Source organism: Pinus tabuliformis, chromosome Q, assembly GCF_031772625.1.
Source record: "Pinus tabuliformis cultivar Carrire ecotype Pingquan chromosome Q, CPIR1, whole genome shotgun sequence".
Lineage (NCBI taxonomy): Eukaryota > Viridiplantae > Streptophyta > Pinopsida > Pinales > Pinaceae > Pinus > Pinus tabuliformis.
Window position 1 is genome coordinate 1,166,624,475 of NC_142296.1, and position 22,575 is coordinate 1,166,647,049.

At 37.9% G+C, this 22,575-nt stretch overlaps 1 protein-coding gene across 1 annotated transcript in view; it reads right to left on the bottom strand.

Moving 5' to 3' along the window:
- LOC149223831 (ABC transporter E family member 2-like) overlaps positions 1–21,792 on the bottom strand; it is a 40,703-nt gene extending 18,911 nt beyond the window's left edge. Inside the window, exon 1 of the mRNA XM_089388008.1 lies at positions 21,229–21,792. Within this exon, the coding sequence (XP_089244134.1) occupies positions 21,229–21,792 (564 nt within the window). The remainder of the gene's footprint in view (positions 1–21,228) is intronic.
- Between the last annotated feature and the right edge of the window lie 783 nt (positions 21,793–22,575).

Genomic DNA, 22,575 nt, shown 5'->3' on the forward strand with positions numbered 1-22,575 from the left:
GAGATCAGCTCGAAGCCATTGGTCGGACCATGGAGGAAGAAGATATGGTAGTCATCACTCTGAAAAGTCTACCAAAACCTTATGAGCACTTCATAGAAACACTCAACATTACCTCCACTAATGTTGATATGAAGTTTCCGACGTTATGCACCAAACTCCTGCAGTAGGATCATTGGAAACAACAGTTTGGTAGCGGTGCTTCATCAGCCTCCTCAGAAAATGCTCTTGCTGCCAAATATCAGGCCTCTTAGTCCTTTCAGCAGAAAGGTTCTTCTCAGCCTTCTGATTATGCTAAGAAGAAAAATGCGCAGTGTAATTACTGTCACAAGTCCAGCCACATGAAGAAAGATTACTGACAAAGGATTGCTTCTAAACAAAAGAGGCAGGAGGGTCTCATCAGCAAGCAAATGTCGCAGAACATTCTGAGTAGAAGGAATCTGCCTTTTACGCCTTTATGGCTAATAAGTCCTCAGATCATGCCCTGTCTTCTGGCTGGTACATTGACTTTGGTGCATCACGTCATTTCTCTCACAGGCGTGACTGGTTTCCTGACTTCTCATCTTTCAGTGATTCCGTGGTCTTCAGCGGAGGTGAGGAGTACACAGCGTTGGAAGAGGTACAATTCAGATCCAGTCTAATGGGTGCACACTCATCATCTTGAATGTGTACTGTGTTCCTAGTATGGAAATTAATCTGTTGTCTGTCAGCTAGATTATGAGGAACTCTCCTCAGCTCGATGTGGTGTTCCGTGCGCACAAGTGTTCCATTATTGACAAGGAAAATCGTCTTACGGTTGCTGTTGGCCTAGAGGATCATGGTCTATACAGGCTTCTTGACACTAGTGATTCTCTAGAAGTGGCTCTAGCAGCTCGTGTTTCTCCCATCAGCACTTTGTGGCATCAGAGATATGGGCATCTAAACATTCAGTATCTCTCTCAGCTATCTCGGGAGGGACTTGTGTCAGGGTTACCTGATATTCAGACTCAGCAGTTGGGAGTGTGCGGCACCTGTCAAGCTGGCAAGCAACATCAATCTTCATTCAAGGATGGAGAATCTTGGCGTGCATCTAAGGTACTCTAGTTAATTCATGATGATATTTATGGTCCTATGAATACATATTCAATTACTGGTTGCAAATATTTTTTGCTTATTGTAGATGATTTCAGTAGAAAGATGTGGGTGTACTTACTAAAACAAAAATCTCATGTATTTAGTATATTTCAGAAGTTTAAGTCCTTAGTAGAAAAAGAGTCTGGCTGTAATATCATAACTCTTAGGACAGATAATGGGGGGAATTTTGTTCTTCTGCTTTCTCCAACTTCTGTGATACCCATGGCATCAAACCCTAGTTAACTACACCCTACACTCCTCAGCAGAATAGTGTTGTCGAATGTCGCAATTGTACGGTTGTTGAAATGGCTCGTTCCATGTTACAACACAGGAGTGTTCCGAACAAAGTTTGGGCTGAAGCAGTGTTTACTGCTGTCTATCTTCTTAATCGATCACCTACTCAGGCTGTTACGGGGAAGACTCCAGAAGAGGTTTGGTCTGGTCGTAAGCCTAAGATCAGCCACCTCAAAGTTTTTGGCTCGGTTGCATATGTTTGGATTCCAGCTGCTAAGCGCTCTAAGTTGGATTCCAAAAGCCAGAAACTCATGATGACAGGGTACAGTGATCATCACAAGGCCTATAGGCTGATAGATTTAGACACTGATCGTCTTATCTTCAGTCGGGATGTAGTATTTGATGAAGACAGAGGGTTCTTTCAGTCCCCTCCTTCTGAGCAGTGTTCTGAGGATCAGCCTCACAGTGTTCTTCTTCCGTTAGGTCCACCTGATGGGAGGGATGATGCAACATCAACATTTGATGATGCACTACCTGAGTTACCTCCGGAAAATAATCCTCCGCTCGTTGCTCCTGTTGTTCCTGAGCCTCCTCCACCTACTCCAGATATTGGTTCTTCTACTCTCCGGCCTAAATGGTGGGCTAAAACTATTGGTGATCTCTGGGATAAGAGCTCCTTGAAGGTAGAATTTCCAAAATAAGAGCAAACAACAACCTACAGTTAATTTTGCTATTATGGCTAACATACACAGTGTTTTTGAGCCTCAAACCTATTCAGAGGCTAAGGGTATACCTGAGTGGGAACAGGCTATGGACGCTAAATTCTAGAGTCTTCAGAAGAATCACACTTGGATCCTTTTTGACCTTCCTACAAGGAAGAAGCCCATTAGCTGCAAATGGGTGTATAAAGTGAAATACAAAGCTGACGGAACCCTAGACAAGTATAAGGCTTGACTTATTGCTTGACGATTCTCACAGAAGGAAGGCATAGACTATGAGGAGACCTTTGCTCCTACAACCAAGATGAGTACCATACGACTCGTTCTTGCCTTAGCAGCCCAGTTCAGTTGGAAATTCCATCAGATGGATATAAAGAGTGCTTTTTTGAATGGTGACTTACAGGAAGAAGTCTACATGACGCAGCCTCCAGGATTCAAAGTTGCCGGTCAAGAACATAAATTCTGTAGATTAGTCAAAGCACTCTATGGTATGAAACAAACCCCTTGGGCTTGGTACATGAAAATTGATAAGTACCTAACAGATCATGGCTTTCAGTGGAGTCATCTGATGCAAACCTGTATATCAAACATACTGGTGATGATATTCTGTTTGTGGTTGTCTATGTGGATTACCTTATCATTATTGGCAGTTCAGTACCTTTGATCCATGGGATCAAAACGGGATTTGTGCAACACTTTTGATATGACAGATTTGGGACTTCTTCATTATTGTTTGGGGTTGAAGTCTGGCAGACTAAGAACAACATCTTTCTCTCTCAGTCCAAGTATGCCAGAAGTCTTGTGGATAGGTTCAGAATGCAGGATTGCAAACCTGCCACGACTCCTATGGAACCAGGGCTTAAACTTTTAGCTCAGTCATCCTCACCACTTGTGGAAGAATCTTTATTCAGGCAATTAGTGGGCAGCCTCATCTACCTTACTACCACTAGACTTGGTATCAGTTTTGCAGTGAGCTACATTTGATGCTTCATGACAGTGCCTAAAGCTGATCATTGGATAACAGCGAAGCGTGTGCTGCGTTATGTGAGTGGCACTCCCGATTATGGACTTTTGTACACTCGGAGTTCAGATCCTACACTCAGTGGTTACATAGATTCTGACTGGGCGGGTTCGTTGATGACTGTAAATCTACAGCTGGGTATGTGTTTAGTCTGGGATCCGGTGCTATCACATGACTAGTAAGAAGCAGCAGGCAGTGGCTCTCTCCTCGATAGAAGCAGAATATCGGGGAGCAGTTAAGGCATCTTGTGAGGCAGTCTGGCTTCGACGTATGCTTGCAGATAATCAGGGAGTGCTCAAACTTGCCAAATCTAGTCTTCCATGAACGAACAAAGCATGTGGAAACCCATTGTCACTACATTTGACAACTTGTTGAAGATGGATCCATTCAGTTGCTGTATGTTCCCATCACGGAGTAGCCAACAGACATCTTCACCAAGCCTCTTGGTCCTGATAAGTTTGTAAAATTCAAAAGGTCTGTAGGTGTTGTAAATAGATTAAGCATTAAGGGAGGGTATTAGAATAATTCTATTTTAGTATTTAATGCTCATCTGTGATCTTATTTAGCAGTTTCTTATTAGAAACTTGTTGTTTCTATTTTCTTAGTAGAAACTTGTTGTTTCTGTAAATACAATTGTACTATTTATTGAGCTTCATTGCTCATTTTAAATTAATTCATTCCTTGAAATCCATATGCGTGTTTTCGCACTGTTTTATCCTAGGGGTGTTTGTCGCCTAAAGTGTACACCTAAGGCACAATGCTCAGAGTAGGGGTTGTCACTCTGATCCCTACTCACTTTGTTTAAGCTTTCTTGTAGGTAAGTAAGGTAAGGGGTAGCCCCTAAAGGTAGAAGATTAAGAAAAACTTGTTCGATAATAGGCCTCCTCAAGAAACTTTCTTAGCCTTGCCAAACAAACAGTGTTAGATCAACCAATTAATGCCCAAAACAAATGATAATCCCCTTCAAAAATCACTGTAGGACCTCTGCAATTGAATCAGGGTTAGACAACAGTAAATTCAGACTTTACAAGTGTGCGACTTACAGAAGAATAAGACTCTAAACCCCTGCGGCTATCACCAAGAAATTCATCAATTGATCAAGGTAATATATGGCAATGTTTTCAATAAGTTTTAATGTTGAAACCCTCTTAAAAAAGCTCAAATTCTTTTGTAAAAAAACAAGGGTTAGTCTTTAAATCATAAGGGTAGGAAGCAGATTTTTAAAACCATGTGGCTAGGCTAGGAGAAGCTTCTAAGGCTTGTGGCTAGCCCTCAAAAGATTATTTCCAACGATTAGTCTCAAAGAGGCTAGTCTTTAGCCAAAAATCAGAGAGTGAAACCTTTGCAAATTTTGAATATACACCTGCAAACACCAATGATTAGTCCCAGAGCATATGACAATAGAGTACAAACCTCAATAAGTCTGTGGCCAAACAATAAAAGGGCTAGAGAAATTATTAGGATTTATATGGTGAATTACATGTGATTCCAAACCCGTAACTCCTTCAAAATTACAATGAAAACCTTTCAACAAGATATGCCTCAGACCAGAAAGTATGCGGCCCTCCTAAAGGCTCACGATTAGGAAGAAGAAGGCCCTTCTAATCCTGAGGCTATACTTAGAGGAATGCTCTGATACTAATGTAACGAACAAAGTTCATATACGCAGCGGAGTTATCTTCAAGACACTTGAAAGACATAAACATCCATATTAGGACAAGTGATTGTATATTGAATATTGTATAAAAGAATTGATATGAGATGATTACAATGAGGGTGAGGGTCTGCTTATATACCTTAGGCAGGTACCTCTTCACCAATGGTTATGTCCTTAGGGACACACATTTTCATTAACTAGTTACTAATTAATCATTATTTATTATTATTATTGTTTTACATTATTTGTATTATTTTATATATATTTTTATTCATAACATTGCCTTCCTCTTCAAAAAGATTTGTCCTCAAAGCTTACTAATGAAAGGGTTTGATCTCTTTTTCCCTTTTAGAATATTTCTCGTTTCTGAACTTTCATCTTTGTTGATACAAGACGATACGATGCTCTGAGTGATAAACAAAATTGTTGGATTAGAATGGATCGGACCATCTTAAGTTAATCTTCTGTGGAATCTTCTGATCATTGGAAATTTGCAATGAATTATTATCATAGACTAGATTTTGCAAACTTCGGTATTCCTTGGAACGTAAATTTGTTGTTTCTGTTTTGAATGGTTCGAATATATAGACTAACTTAGTTGTCTGCTCTTATGGTTCGGATGTCGATAAGGATTTTTTTCTGGTTGGATTTCCCCTTGTCATGTGTGTGGCGATTTCTTGATTCACTTCAAATACTGATGTTGTTGAGTTGGCTACAGAATCATTACAATTTCCATTGTTTGAACTGCAACATCTAAATATGTTTTAACTTTTGTTGGTTTCTCATCTTCTTGAGTTATGATATTGACTGGATCGGTATTTGTTCCTTTATCTTCATCTTGCACTGTTACGGTTGGAGACTTCAATACTTCTTCTTGAAGTTGTTCTAACTTGTCATTTAGTGACTTCTTGTCACTTTTAAGCTTTTTTATTTGCGTAAGAAGGTTTTGGTTATGATTCCTTAGACGTAAAAGTTCGTCATTTTCTGAATTGTTGACTTTGTCCTTAGTATCCTTCTCTTTATCTTTTATACTTTTGATTTGTTCTAATAGCCTTTGATTCAGGTCTTTTAAGCGCAAATTTTCTTCTTCCTTCTTCGATAGATTCTCGTTAAATTCCTTCTTAGAACTTTCATTTTCTTGCTTTAATTTTTGTTTCTTAACCTTGGACTTCTTGATTTGTTCAAGTAATTTTTTATTATGGTCCCTTAGGCGCAAAATTTCCTCGTCCTTTTCTTTTGACTTATTGTAAAACATGTCTTCAAGATCTTTATACTTCTTTTCTGATGCTTCATTCTTTTTGTTGAAGTTTTGTGATTTCTTCTTTAAATCTTTTAATTTGTGTTTGGGTATTACCTTGATATTCTTCCAAAGTAAACAATCTTCGACATTTTGGACAAAGTATTGTGTGATTTTTAAAAATTGATAAATACTAATCTTCTATTTGACAAAATTGACATTTGGTCCAAAATTTAGAGTTATCTATGGAATCCATAGTTTCTTTGTTTGAATTAGTCTCCATTTTGCTCGAACTTAGGGTTTTATGGTAACCCTTCTAATTAATTTATTATTTTGTTTCTTATGATCCTTCATAACTTAATTTATCCTTCAAACCTTAGTATTGAATCCCTTAACAATTCTCTTTAGTGAAATATATAAATTTTATAACCTTTTTTTATATATATTATTTTCTTTGTAATTTCCTCTTATAGGACTTTCCAGAATATATAATATATATATATTTTATCCTACTTCTTTGGTGATATAATAACTCCTTTTGACTTTTATAATAAAACTCTTATTATTTTCTTATAGTCTTTTATGAATAAAGATTCTCATTTGACTTTATTGTTGCCCAATCATTAATTACACTTACTAACTTTTGTGTTGAGTAAGCAAAAATTGGTGGATGTTTGCTTTTAATTAAATTGGATTTGTAAGGATTCAACCGTCATGACTTCCAGATGGCAGACAAAATTGTAATTCTTTAGCGTAAGCTCAACATAATTTGTATGTAGGTCTTGGCAGCGAGCAAGAGACAGTGTGTTGCAAGGTTGTGCTGGAATGAAAAAGAATTTAATAATCGTTTGACCCTAACTTTGCACAATATGCATTCAATTAGATGTGAGGACAAAACTCCGAAAACAGACAATATAGATGGAACGATTTAAACCGTTGATAATACAAGGTTTGTAGTTGTGACTGGGGCTTCAAATAAGTGATACAATGTGCAGTTTATCGGCCCAACAATGAGCGGTACAATGTAACTACACACTGTTTGTATGTCTGTAAGAATGGTACACGGATTGGAGGATGACAGTGGTATGGTACAGGGCAGAAAATGGATGGTGATAGGGAGGTTGATCCCCAAGCTGTGTACAACTACCCTGTCTGCGCTAGTAATGGCTGTTGCGTTCAACAAACTTTGGATAGTAGTCAAATTTGTGAGTGGCAGGAGTGGCAGGCTTTGCCCGGTCAATGTCTGTGGAGTCAACAACCGACGACTATGCGGATGTCCTTCAAGGGTGGACTTCGCCGACAACAGTGACTGCAACAGAAAGTGCAAGTAAATTCTTTTTTTACTTTAATTTTATTTTTTAATAACACTTTATTTATTTATTTATTTTGTTGACACCTAATCTGAAACGGATGAGGTGAAGCCGGACAGTCATCTAGAAGATGAACTGATCCGTTTCTTGTGTATATATAAATAATAGTTGTCTAATGAGAAATAACCAGTTCTGTCTTGCACTCATAAATTGCTGGAGTTACCCTGGCCTGACATGGTATCAGAGCTCAGGTCCCAGTGCTTAAAATAGTAGTAACTCCTGTCTTGAGAGCTGCTCTGGCGTGATTCCCTGGCTCTGCCTCTGCCTTTGCCTGAATCCGCTGCCCCTCTGACCAGAATTCTCTGCGCTGCCTCTGATTGCCCTGCGCTCTCTGACACTGCCCTCTCATGAGACTGCGCCCTCTGCATTTGAATAAACGTTTGTATCTCTGCGGCTTTCTCTAATGAATGCATCCGTTATGAGAACTCCCTTGTGCGTTCCTGGACATACCTCTGCGTGATTCTTTGCAGAATCCCTGAAGCTCTGTCACGGCTTTCTCTAAGAGATTCTGGCATAAACGTATTGTCATCTCAATCTGAATCGAAAGTAGGGTCTCCTGAATTGCAGAGTTTACTTTCTTGACGGAAAGAGTTCTAGATTCATCGTTTGTGAAGATGGAATGGTGATTGAATCCGGTGCCGCTGTGGAGGAACGTTGAAGCCTGAAGCTTGCTCGTTGAAGCCTGAAGCTCTGCGGATTAAACACGACCTGGATCGCTGTGTCATGATGTATTGAAGCTGCGGCCTGCGTTTTTATTGCTGTGACATGCTGTATTGAACTTTGGTCCACGGGAACGCTTCGGTCCTTGCAAAAGATGGTGGGTATACCAATATTCCCGTCGCCTATGGTAAATCAAATCGCACAGTCCTTCATTTAATCTCCCATACACATATATATTGCGTCTCCATTGACCTCCGTCTCTGCATAATCGAGGTTATATTATAGTTGAAGAAATATTCGTGCAAAGTTCATGCGGAACCTGTTTGAAGACTGAAATGGGTGACTGCGTTTTCATTGACTGTGCAATGGTGACAGCGTTTTCATGGTTCCGTTGAATGTTTTTTTTTAACGCATAAGTAACATCAAAGACTATGTGTGTGTGAGATATATATTATGCGTTGAATGGTTAACATCAAAGACTATGTGTGATATATCGTTGAATGGTTTTTGAACGGTATGTAATGTATGATGGTAGTTATTGTCAATAAAGCAGAAAATGGAAACGCCGTTGCTGGAATGCATTGGTTTCTGCGCTGGCCTGCTACATTATTTTTTTTTGTAGAGCGAACGGATGTGGATCATATTTCATACTGACATAGTGACATAGGTACAAGAGAGATGATTTTAATGGCAGTATAATGTGTGCCATTGCTATGTATTTATGACAGCAGTTTTAAATATTGTAAGCAGTTTTCAAAGGGGTCATATAAGCAGTTTCAAAAGCATTCAAGGTCATATCAGCCAGAACAATTGCACAGTTTGTTTTTTTATGCTGTATTGAAGCACAAAGTAATATAATAATTCAATGAAATTCTGATGCCTTCTGCCACATATTAGAGGGATTTAAAGGCTGTAAACTGAGGATTTTTTAACAGAAGTCTTTTTGTCAACAGAAGTTTTTTATCAGCAGAGATATTTTGTTACAGTATGCATTCAAGAGAAAGAAGAAGATATTTCAGAGGCAGGGGGGGCAGACACCCTCAAGAAGAAAAGGCAGACTTACATTGCATTCGCTGCAAACAAAAAGGATCTCATGATGCTTCTACATGCAAGCTACCATGGGAAAAGATTGAGCAGAAAAGAAATCAGCAGAAAGGTAAAACTGATGACTCAGACAAAGGTAAAGCACCTGAATCCGCTCACTATATTGAGGCACAATGTAACATTGGAGTAAATGAAGATCTGTTTAATGCTTCACTTACTTCTTCGAAAAATGACTGGTTGCTTGATTCAGGAGCAACCTGTCATATGACTCATAGGAAAGATTTTTTTGAAGATTTCACTGATAATGTTGATGGAGCAGTATACTTTGCAGATCAGTCAAAAATCAAGCCATCAGGGCTTGGCACAGTCAGGCTTAAACTGTCTGGTCTTCCAGACTTTCTTCTGGATCATGTTCTATATCTCCCACAGCTCAAGAGAAACTTGCTGTCCCTGGTCCACATCCGCCAGCAAGGTCACTCCATTCATATGTTTGATGGAAAGCTTGAGGTAAGAAAGGCATCTGACCATTCACTTGTCATGAGGGGTATAGAAGAAGAAAGACTTCTTAAACTGCAAGGAACCTCTGCTCATGCACAGCATTTTTCATATATTTCTCATCATGATGAAGGTACACTTCCATCAAGTTTATTATGGCATGCTAGATTTGGACATCTAAACTATGATAGTCTCCGCTTGTTGAAGAAAAATGGTGTTGCTGGTTTGCCTACAATTCCTAGAAAACATAAACAATGTGATGCTTGCATTCTAGGAAAGCATAGCAAACAGTCTTTTCATGATTCACATTCAAGAGCACATAGGAAGCTTGAACTTATTCATTCAGATTTATGTGGTCCAATGCCTGTTCCTTCTGCAAATGGAAATAAGTATATCATGACATTTATTGATGATTACACCAGAATGTGTTGGGTTTATTTATTGAAGAACAAATCTGATGCTTTTCAAACATTCAAGAATTTTCATAAGTGGATTGAAAATGATGCACAATCTCATATTGGGTCTATTCGCACTGATAATGGAAAATAATATACATCAAATGAATTTGAACACTATCTTCGCCAACATGGGATTAAACATCAAACAACTGTGCCTTATAATCCTCAACAGAATGGTGTAGCTGAAAGAATGAACAGAACAATTTTGAATATGGTACGATCCATGCTTTTCTTCAAAAATGTAAAGACAATGTTTTGGGCTGATGCTGTTCTATGTGCTGCATATATAAAGAATAGATGTCCATCTAGTGCTATAAGAAACAAGACTCCTTATGAATTATGGTATGGACATGTTCCTTCGGTAAAACATCTCAGGATATTTGGTTCCACCTGTTATGCTTTAATACCAAAGGTACATAGAAACAAACTTGGTGCTAGAAGTCGTAAGTGTATCTTCCTGGGGTATTCAAACACATCTAAAGCATACCGCCTTTATGATGAAGTAAATAAAAAGTTTGTTTTATCTAGAGATGTCATTTTTCTTGAATCATCCAAATCTGACAGTGTTGTTGAGCGGCAACTTGATCGCTTGGATAGATTCACAAAACCGAAATCATTCCAAGAGTTTGATAATCAGATTCCACATGTTGAAGGGGGGATTCCTATACTAGATCGACATGTGGAATCTCCTTCTGAAGAACAATCTCCCCTGCATGACACTCCAACAACGGATGATGCTTTAAGTGATGTAATTGATAGAATTGGGAGACTCAATCTTGATTCAGACCCAACTCAATCAACAGAACAGCCTGGACCATCTCAGAAAGGTCCCCCAAAGTGGCTGACAAAGACACTTGAAAGTGTTCATCCTGATGAAATTGGAAAAACAGGAACCAGAAATTCAAACCGACAAGATTGAGGTGATGTAGATAACTCTAATTCACCTGTTGATATGGATGTTACTTATGATTGTGAATTGAACTTGTCTACAGATTTTGAACCAACTTCCTTCAAAGAAGCTGCTTCTCATGATGAATGGAAAGAAGCGATGCAGAAGGAGTATGATGCCCTCATAAAGAATGGCACTTGGAAGCTGGTTGATCCTCCATTTGAAACCAAACCAATTGGCTGCAAGTGGGTCTACAAGAACAAGTACAAAGCTGATGGCTCACTTGACAAGCACAAAGCTAGGCTTGTGGCAAAAGGTTTTGCACAGAAGGAAGGGGTCGATTATGAGGAAACTTTTGCTCCCATAGCAAAATGGGCCACCATCCGGACACTCTTTGCACTAGCTGCTCAGAACGGTTGGAAAGTCCATCAAATGGATGTAAAAACTGCATTCTTGAATGGAGATCTAAAAGAGAATGTTTTTATGTCCCAGCCTGAAGGATTTGCTGTGAAAGGACATGAACACAAAGTATGCAAACTTGTGAAGTCCTTGTATGGCCTCAAACAAGCACCACGAGCCTGGTATGAAAAACTAACTGAGCATCTTCTGAAACTCAAACTTCAACATTTTGATCTTGATGATGCAACTTTATTTGTCAAGAAAGTTGGCAAAACAGTTGTATATCTTGTGGTATATGTAGATGATCTTTTAATGACAGGGAACAATGAAAGCTATATTGCATCCATAAAGAAAGAATTAGGAAAATTTTTTCAAATGACTGATTTGGGCTATGTTCATTACTATCTTGGCATTGAAGTAACCCAAACATCCAAAGTCCATATTTCTTTCTCAAAAGAAATACATTGGAGATTTGTTATACAGATTTGGCATGACAGAGTGCAATCCCCTTTCTACTCCAATGGAACAAAACTTGAAGCTCACATCTACTGAAGGAAAGGAATTTGAGGATGCAACAAGGTATAGACAGCTTGTAGGAAGTCTCATCTACCTCACTACTACCAGACCAGACATTTCATTTGCTGTTGGAATCCTCTCCAGGTTTATGCAAAAGCCTTGTGAGGGACATTGGTCTGCTGCAAAAAGAGTTCTAAGGTACTTGAAGGGAACTCAAGACCTTGGAATCAAGTATACACAGGTGGACGACTTCAACTTGATTGGATACTCTGATTCAGACTTCGATGGAGACAAAGAAACTGGGGTATCTACTTCAGGATATGCTATGAGTCTTGGATCAGGAGCTGTCTCCTGGAGATCACGCAAACAATCAGTACCAGCAGATTCCACAACAGAAGCAGAATACGTGGCAGCAGCTGAAGCAACGAAAGAAATTGTGTGGCTCAGGAAAATTCTTGAAGATTTGCAAGTAAAACAAATACAATCTACTCCACTCATGATTGATAACACATCTGCAATAAAGTTGGCCAAGAATCCAAAGTTCCATGATCGTACTAAGCACATCAATACTAAATATCATCTGATCCGACATCATGTTGAGGCCAAAACAATCCATCTCCATCATTGTTCCACAAACGAACAAATTGCAGACATCTTCACCAAAGCGCTTGGAAGAGAAAAGCTTGAAAGATTCAGAACGATGCTTGGACTCACCAACATCCCTTCAGATTAAGGGGGGAATGTTGACACCTAATCCGAAACGGATGAGGTGAAGCCGGACAGTCATCTAGAAGATGAACTGATCCGTTTCTTGTGTATATATAAATAATAGTTGTCTAATGAGAAATAACCAGTTCTGTCTTGCACTCATAAATTGCTGGAGTTACCCTGGCCTGACATTTTCTAATGATTGTTTTTATTTAATATGATTTTAAATTGTTTTTATTTTTATAGTAATTTGTTTTTTATATGTTTTTTATTTTTGTTTTTTATTTATTTAATATATATATATATATATTTTGTTTTTTAATTTTTGTTTTTTTTGTTTTTTTAATTATTTTTTCCTTTATGGCCAAGAGCCAAGTGACAAAAATGGAAAAACTCCAATTTTTTGTAGCGAAACGTTTCAACGACAACAACGTTGATGAATTTGACGGTCACTTGATGGCCACAGGCTTGGTTATCATACAAAGTGGCTTTGATACCAATGTAACAAACAAAGTTCGTATACGCAGCAGAGCTATCTTCAAAACATTTGAAAGACATAAACATCCATAGTAGGACAAGGAATTGTATATTGAATATTGTATAAAAGAATTGATATGAGGTGATTACAATGAGGGTGAGGGTCTGCTTATATACCCTATGCAAGTACCTCTTCACCAACGGTTATGTCCTTAGGGACACACATTTTAATTAACTGGTTACTAATTAATCATTATTTATCATTATTATTGTTTTACATTATTCGTATTATTTTATATATATTTTTATTCATAACATGCTATCCTCAAGAATAGTTTATATGATCGGCTCCAAAAATGACTAACTTTTGGCCTCAAAATGACTGTTAAAATCCCTCGACAATATGAAAATAGGCCCGTGAAAAATACCAAGGGTTAATCGACAAATTAGAGGGAACAAAAACAAGCACAACAGGCCTGCGACTAGCCAAACCCAAATAAGATTTTAATGGGAAAATTTTGAGATATAATTAACAAAAATGATTTACAAAATTTCTAAGATCATTAACCCTGCAAAAAATTAATTTTGAGGTGGGAAAGGTCTTCAAACCCTTGTTGCCTCTTTTATAAAAAAATTATTGAAGAAATGGGACCACAAGAAGGTGGATTGAATCCTTTTGAGGGCTTAGAATAGGCCTAATGCCTCGCGGTCTTGACAAAAGAGGCTTAGATGATGGACGACTACTTTGGTGGGTGGAATTAGCCCTCAAACCCTAGCCGCTAGGTTAGGAGAGGGATAAGCCCTTCAAAAAATCGAATCTTCCTCCAAACCGTTGGACCTAAACACCTCCAAAATGTTAATAAACAAAACCCTTACCTCTATACTTAAGATTTGCAAATAAAACAATGTTAGAAACCCCAATGGCTATATACAAGAATGGAGAAATATGTACTAGGCTTAGAAACTTAGAAAAATTTACTTACATAATGTACAAAAATTTACAATGATTATAATGCTCTAATTAGCAGATCTATTAATTAAAGCCCTTAAATAAATTTTAAAAGATTTTGGAGATAGATTCAAATAATTTTAGATGGAGCACTAGCCAAGAAACCTTGCAATAAAATTGTTAGATGAGCCTTAAAGGAAAGTAGAGTGGGTTCTTCCACTTCAATGCTCAAGAGTGGGATGGTTCAGCATGAAAACGTCCCCTCATGCTTGAGATCGATTTCAATCAAATGTTTCTACACAATTTAAAGGAATTTCGTTAGATCCACATGAGATAAGAAAATACAATGGAAGGAAGTTCTAGTAGTTTAACTGAAAACGACTAGCCACGTCCAATCCTAAAGCATTCTTCAGATCCAATCACCAGTGCAAGATAGCTATACACTAATGATTCTATAAAAGCAGATGGACATAACGAATATAAGCACAAGTAGAAATTAAAAGCTCAGTGAAACAATATTACCATATCCATGGAAGAAAAACACCACAATAGTAACCCCAAAGACTTTTGCTTTATTATTCCAAAATAGAGAGCTTCAAGAGCCAGTAGCCAGAGTACAATGATCCAAAGATCAAAGATGATACAATGAGGATCATATGCTTCCTTATATAGAAAATAGAGAGATCTAGATCCCCCTCCAAGTGGAAAACGGCTAGGTCCAAAGATGTGCACAAATTTGACTTGATCTCGGAGAGTAATGACTAGTTGAAGCTTGATGCATGCCAAAATTAAATCTTGTCCTTTGGTTTGGAAGAAAAAACTCGAATTTTTTGAAGAAGGCTTTGATCCCTGTCCAAAAAATATTTTTTCCAACCTTATTTTCCTTGACTTAAACCACCATGGTCCAAAGGTTTGATTTTTCTTAAAAAATCCATTTTTTCCTTTGATAGAGGGCCTCAAAAATATTTTCTAATTTATTTCCTTGAAATTCCCTCATTTAATTTAACCACCTAGACCCAAAAAATCAATTTTCCTTGAAAATTTATTTTTTTTGGTCCAAGGAACTTTTTGTGGGATTTTTCTGCCTTGGAAATGAGTCCTTCAAATTTAATCTTCCTCAGAAAATTCGTTTTTCCACTTGGAGAGAACTTTTATTTTCTCTCATTTTAATTTTTTTCACTACTTTCTGGCTAATAAATTATATGACTCTAGAGGGATTAAACACATTTTCACTCTCAAAGTGGGTCCAAAAAATATTTAGACAAATGTTAACTGACACTTGTATTACTTATAGCTCGAATCATAATGAATGCTATGGCAGTCAGATGTGTCTTATGACCAAAATCATGTTGGTGAGCCTACAGTATCAAGAACAGTTCCTACCATTGCAAATAATATAACATGTTCTGTTCTAACAAGTTGGAAAAGAAGTGATCGAAATTTTTCAAGCAACAACCTCTGATATACTGGCCCAGGAAGGAACAAATTGCTTCTACATCACGGGGTTTGGGATGATATTTCTAGAAATTGATCCTATCAGAGCATGTTCTTGAATCTTTATAGATGAATTCAGCCTGGAATGGTGTTTTTTACATTCTTAAATGTGCAGGCATTTGATCAAGGGACAACTTCTTCCTAGATCCAATTTACAAAGTTCCTTAATGACTATGATCATAATGGAGCCTCCATCTCTTCACAATGTGTTGTTTGTCCCACAACCACCCACATACAAAAGAAAGTTCTATGCTTGAAAGGGTCAAAGGGATTTTTTGATTTTTTTACTGGAAAATCTTTCCTTCGACTCACTGTCCCTGCCCCTCAATCACTACTTCTATCTCACTGGCTCTTTCTCCGATAACTGATTACTGCTACTCTGGAAATCGATATGCTCGTGAAATCGAACTGTTCAAGTGATTTCTCCAAGCCCCGTTGACTTCTTATTATAATCCCCTGTTGAGACTTCAACGACCAAGATTAGATCTTAATCGATGGCTAGGATTAACTTGAAGTGGATCTGTGTGAGTTTCTAGAACATTCACACCTTGACTTAATTAATTTTGATTAATTAGTCATATTCCGTAAGTTTAGACTTAGGAAATATTTAAAAACTGACTAATAATCTAATTAAGTCATTTCTAGGCGGAATTTCCAGAAGTGATTTCTACGTTTTGGAGATCTCATGCATTCAACCTCTCCACAAAATTTCAAGTCTAGAACACTTCCGATGCTACAAAACTAACACTCCCTCTTAGCGAGGAATGTGTTTTAGTGCTCTACTGCACATCCTGTGACAACAAACTGTCTCTGCATCATCTCCTGTCATGCTGTTGATGTCTGGCTATGTGCCCACCAACCATTGTGCAACTTTGTTATACGCTGCACTTGTGCTGCTGCCAACATTGCAACTGCACTGGAACTCCTCCTCATTTGTTGTTGCTGCAATTGCAACATATGCAACTGAAAAGAATCCTAAATACTGAATCAAATGTTGGAAGAAGCCTCGATGACCTAAATGTAAAATAAGGTATGTATGCTTATGTTTAATATTATAATGTCATGTCATAGTCTCTGGGATGGTTTGTGGTCAATATTAAGGAAGAAATTATCCCCATTGTATGATCTTACTTCAGATCTAATGCTTCAGGAAGGGCCACAGATCTGCACTAGCATAGATTGGGGAGCTGAGTAGCCTATCATGGGTCCAGACCAGCCGTAAGGGCCGGCGAAGGGCAGCTCCTTGAATGCCAAGGTAAGCCGTAGTTGAAAGGAGGTGCTTTGGAACAGTTGAGTGAGACAAGAGTATATTGTAAGCAACCCTAACTAGACCATGAGTTACTACTGTTAATAAACAGTTGGACCTAAACACCTGCAAAATGTTAATAAACAAAACCCTTACCTCTATACTTAAGATTTGCAAATAAAACAATGTTAGAAACCCCAGTGGCTATATACAAGAATGGAGAAATATGTACAAGGCTTAGAAACTTAGAAAAATTTGCTTACATAATTTACAAAAATTTACAATGATTATAATGCTCTAATTAGCGGATCTATTAATTAAAGCCCTTAAATAAATTTTAAAAGATTTTTGGAGATAGATTCAAATAATTTTAGATGGAGCACTAGCCAAGGAACCTGCAATCTAAGTCACAGGACACGTTCCCCAGGGTCCCGTGTCCCGTATTTAACGGCCCTAATACGTGTCAAATACGATTTTCAACGTGTCATGAAAACTTGAATACGTATTCTACGTTTTCCGTCGTGTCCTAAATTTCGAATACGCGTATTTGGTTGGTAGAATACGTTGCCCTAACGTATTTCGACAGGTTGAATACGTACCGCGAAAAAAACATAATTTAAAGCCTACGCGTTGGTCTATTCCGGGTTATTTTCGTCCTGCTGTCGTCTGGAGCTGTCGTGTGGAGCTGCGAGCAGGGTGTTTGTCTTTGAAGTTAGCATTATATTTGAAGTCTGGAGCAGTCACTAGATTTACTTGACTAAATCTCTAAATTTGAAACTCCAGCAGATTAGCCTCTCTTCTAAAATGGAAATCCGAAAGTGATATGTTACATCAGTTGAAAACTCACAAGTTAATAGGCACTCCCTGAAGGCTGAAATCTCTATGTAGCACACTTTTCTGCCAATCATTGGAGATTCAAAATTTGTATCACATCAGTTTTTTTATTAACTGGCTAAATATGTCAATTTGAAATTCACTGTGCCCATACTTCAAAACTCACATTTCGTTGTGGCTGCTTTATATCTGACAGGGTATTATATTCCTTAAAGGCTATAACATATCAGCTGTTGAACCTTGATCCCATTAAGTCAGTGAGAATTTATGCATTGCTAACCATTAAGACATGTTGATCTAACATTGATTCCCTACCAATAGCTACTACTGCTAGCTTGTCTGCTTGTGGGATTCCATTCTTCAGAGCTTACTCCATTCCTTTAAGATGTAACTTCAGTTATTCCTTCAATACAGAACTATGAGAAACTCGACTGCTGACAAAGCTGAGTATGATTACAAAGGCTGACTCCCGTGGCAAACAAGTTGATAGCTGAAACTTTCAGCTTTCCACAGAATATGAAAAACCACCTTTTATATATATATGCAGGCTGCAGCTATGCTTATTGTGTGAAATGAAGTCAGTGCTGTGGAGTTCACTGTGTATATTTCCTTTGTTACCATGGGTACTGTCACTTGTGGCTCCCGCTCCCCGCTCCCATTATCCCTGTGTATCTTATGCTTGGGCCTCTTGCCACCACGAGAAATGTCTAATTTTTTAGTCTTGTTGCAAAATCAGGATCTTTGTCATTAATATCACCCTCCAAGAATTAATATCCAGAGGTATCTTTGTCATTACCTTTGTATCTGTATAGGGATCTTTGTCATTAATATCACCCTCTAAGCATTAACATAAGATAGAAAAAGCATAGCATGTCAAGTCAAGATTTTGTTTGAGTGATGCGTACATTTTTAGAAGGGTCATGATAGAGGAGTTCGACAACCAATGTCACTAACATCAAGGTACATAGAGGGATTGGTACTCTTGATTAAATACGAATTCCATACCCTAATACATGACAAAATTCAATGGAAACATTGCAATCCCCCAATCCTGAAATCCTGAAAAACTGATAAGTCTGCTGGATTTTGAATGAAATCTAAAATTCTACTTTCTCCATATGAAATCCAATGAGGACGAAACCACTCTCAAACATCCTGAGTCATTTCATGGTAATGTTAAAAATTTAAGTAAAAGGATGAAAATGAAAATTAAAGAAAATGTCACTTTTACTTTAAGAATTTAACATTACCATGAATAGCATATCAATACTAGGGCCTAGACTTGATCATTAAGCTGCCCCACTCAAAAACTATTTGTTTCTTTCAAAAAAAATTGCATTTCGAACATTACTACAAAAAACAAAATGCAAAAAAAGCAAAACACTCCCGACCCGCTCCCGAGTCGCTCCCGCCCGGAGCGCGGATTGGGAGCGGGAGCGAGGGGGGGGGCGCTCCCCCGCAACTATGGTTTATTGTATAAATTTGTAAAAAGTTGTGTATATTTTGTGCACTAGTAGATTTATTGTTGTATATTATTCCTTTGTGCAAAGTAGTCTTGTTGTGATACTTGGATTGGTAGCATCAATGATTTAAGATTCTATCCTAGACTCCAGTATTGTGGAAAAACAACAGTCAACTCACCATCTCCATTGATTGCTAGAACTATAATGGTGCATTTTGGTCTTTATGAGTACACTTCATGATGCAGTTGGGTCCCCTAACCTCCTTTTCCTCACAGAGATGCACGCCAACCCCATGTAGATGCTACTCCCAATCCATGGGTACTACTAGACATGGTACTTCCATTAGGAAACTAGATTCGAGAACGTTAGAGGATACAATGGAGTTGCATGTCTTATAGGGGATTCCCTCCGAAGCAAGGTTAGTATGGTGTAATATGATGACCATGCTAGATCTTTTCGGGTTTGGTTTCATCAGAACAATCCCCTTCTCCGAGACAATCAAATTGCAGTCTACTACTTACCCCCAGCGTCATTGCACTTTGCAGTACATAGTTATGTCACGCGATTCGCCAAACTTTAACCTTGAGGTTTGAAATTTGGTCAATCAAAACTTTTTTTAGGTTCGACAAACCTTGTTGAACAGCATGGCCATTGACCAATTCCATAGCTCAAGCTCATAACCTCATGTCACAACTCAAGCTTGTAATCTATCCTTGCAGTTTCCAAGTCATGATAGCATTCTTTTATGTTTATCGATGTTGATTTCTTACTATTTTATGCTATTTAATTTTAAAGTTTATATATGTACATATATTGAAAATGTACATAGACAAATCTATTGGTGAACCTCATCAAAAAAATTGAACTTGAACTGAAACTAATCATTGCCAAATTTGAAATCAAATCCAAACTGTGTGACTTAGCTACATAGTGAGACCGAGGTAGACCCGATCTCTATGCAGGCATCTCCCACTACTCCACTCTTGGAGAGATATTCTTCTTGGTGATTTCAATCCTTGCACAAGGGACCTACATGTGCCCCTCCATGAAAGTCTCGAGGATACGCGTTGCCTCTAGGCTGTGTTGTAGGAAACAACCCCCAAGGTGGCATACCCGTAAACGAAGCTCGCTGAAATGCTGAAACATCATCAAAACATGACCAAAACGCAACTGAATCACCTTGGTGGTGTTTCCTGATTCAGAAACACTTTGGTGGCGTTTCAGCCCAAATCTGCCCCGTTTTTGCCCAATTTTGCCCCATTTCCATGACTCTTTTTCTTTTGCGGACTCACTCAAGCACCCAAGAAAGCTGTGGGGCCTTTTTATGGCCAAAATAGATTTAAAATAACACTAAATTTTATCTCTAATCACTCCACAAATTAATTTATCTCTAATCAATCCATGCTCTAGTTCTTCTAAAAAACACTGTGTTCTATTTTTGTTAATGAAGATGAGGATTATGATTATAAGATATGTAATTGTATTTGTCATTATCTCATGTTATGTTTCATTTCCAACATATAGAGCCACATATAAAGGTTGATTTTGGATGTAAAGCCTCATGTATAAAGGTTGATTTTCAAATCTTGGATGTACAACCTCATTCATAAAGGATAATTTTTTATTTTGAATCATGTAATCATCTATGTGAATTAACGTAGACTGGGTTTTCCTTCTAAATCATCATTTATGTGTCTCATTCTTTTTCTTCTTGTAAGATGCGTTATTAACTTATTTGTAATTTTTTTTACGTAAATACATACATATACATATACATAAATATATGATGGTTCGCCCGACGTTTCCATTTTTTGGAGGTTGTGTTTTGAGCCATACCTATTTTGGAAACTTCCAAATGTTTTGACGTTTCGTGCAACATAGCCTCTAGGAGCTAGATGTTGGTTTCTTTAAACCTAGTTACAAATTTACTGTCTCAACAAATAATCATAGATACTAAATAAATAAAGCTTTCTAATCTAATTTGTAATAGTAAATATTATGGGTTTTCCACCTCTATGGTAGCAGCAACCTACTTCTTCTGCCTGCCCTTCTTCTTATTCGAGCACTGGCTAATGTAGTGACCCAGTTGATGGCGTGTACAGCATTTAACCTTGCTTGGATACCTCTTCTTCTTGCTCTTGGAAGACGGACCCCTCACTTGGCCCTTTCTTGGTCTTTTGCTTACCCTTGCTTGCCAAAACAAGGTTTTCCTTTTCTTTGAACGTCTTCCTTTGATCTCCCTACTTACCACTTTCCGGATCTCCTTGGACGAAATCATCCCAAAGCCTCGCCCAATCGGGTAGGTGATCCCAACCATAACACACTTGTCAAAGACCTCCCAGTGCTTCGAAAAGCCATTCAAGGTTATATGCACTAGCTCCTCTTCAACAATCATCCCGCCAACAACAACTAATTCGTCCCTGACCAGTGTCATCCTGGACAAATAAGATGTCACGTTCGCACCCTTGGGCATTCTTATGCCATGCAACTTGTCCTTGAGCATCATCTTTCGACTCTGATAGTCGCTCTGATATAGTTTCATGAGCACATCCCACATCTTTTTCGCACTAACCTTCTTTGACAGATGGGGTATGAGATGATCTTTGACCTCATTGAGAATAATCCTTCGCACATTGGCCTCCTTGAGCTCATGCAAATCAAGAGCAATTGGATCATTCGTTGGTGGAATCACTATTGTATTAACAAAATTGCACAGATTATTCTCCTTGAGAACAACTGAGATTTGAACCTTCCATTGCAAATGGTTTGAAGAAACCACAACCCTGCCCTCATATTGAACACTGTTAGCCATTGTAGAATAAAACCGTCGAGGAGATTGAAAATTGAAATCAAAATTTCTTTTGTCTTGAAACTTGTGTCAAATATCCTTGCCTTCTTATTCATAGTTTAGAGCTTTGATACCATGTTAATTTCTTTAAACCTAGTTACAAATTTACTATCTCAACAAATAATCAGAGATTTGAAATAAATAAATATTTCTAATCTGATTTGTAATAATAAATATTCTTGGTTTTTAACCAAATAAACAATAGAAGCAAAAATATTCGAAACCAATCACATGCAATAGAGAATAACATAGATATACCCTCGAAACCCCAGTGGGCAAACTAGCGAACATTGGGCTTCTTATTTAACTTAGAAGAAATATTTTCTTATAGCAGTTACACTAGAATTTGCTTTGGCAAATACCCAACAAAAGATCTCAACCCTATCTCTCTCACTTGGCTCTTGTACGACTCACACATGTGGCCATGCAGAAAACTTTTGTGTACAAAGAAACTCGACCTCTCTACTAATCTTGCTTGCCCTTATCTCGCTCTAGCTAGCTCGATCTAGCCTTTTTTCTCTCACTGCCAAATACTGCGCTCCACTAAAGTCCAACTCGTGCCAAATCGAATGTGCCTCTCCTTTGGCACGAACCTCATATTAAAAAGATCAAATTCTAATCTCAAGTAAAATCCTTAATCTCAATGGTTGATGTTAGATCTCGACTCATTGAGATCAATGACAATGACTTAATTTGTCGTTGATTCATTTTTCCTTTTATAAAAAGGTACCCAACAATTAAATTAAA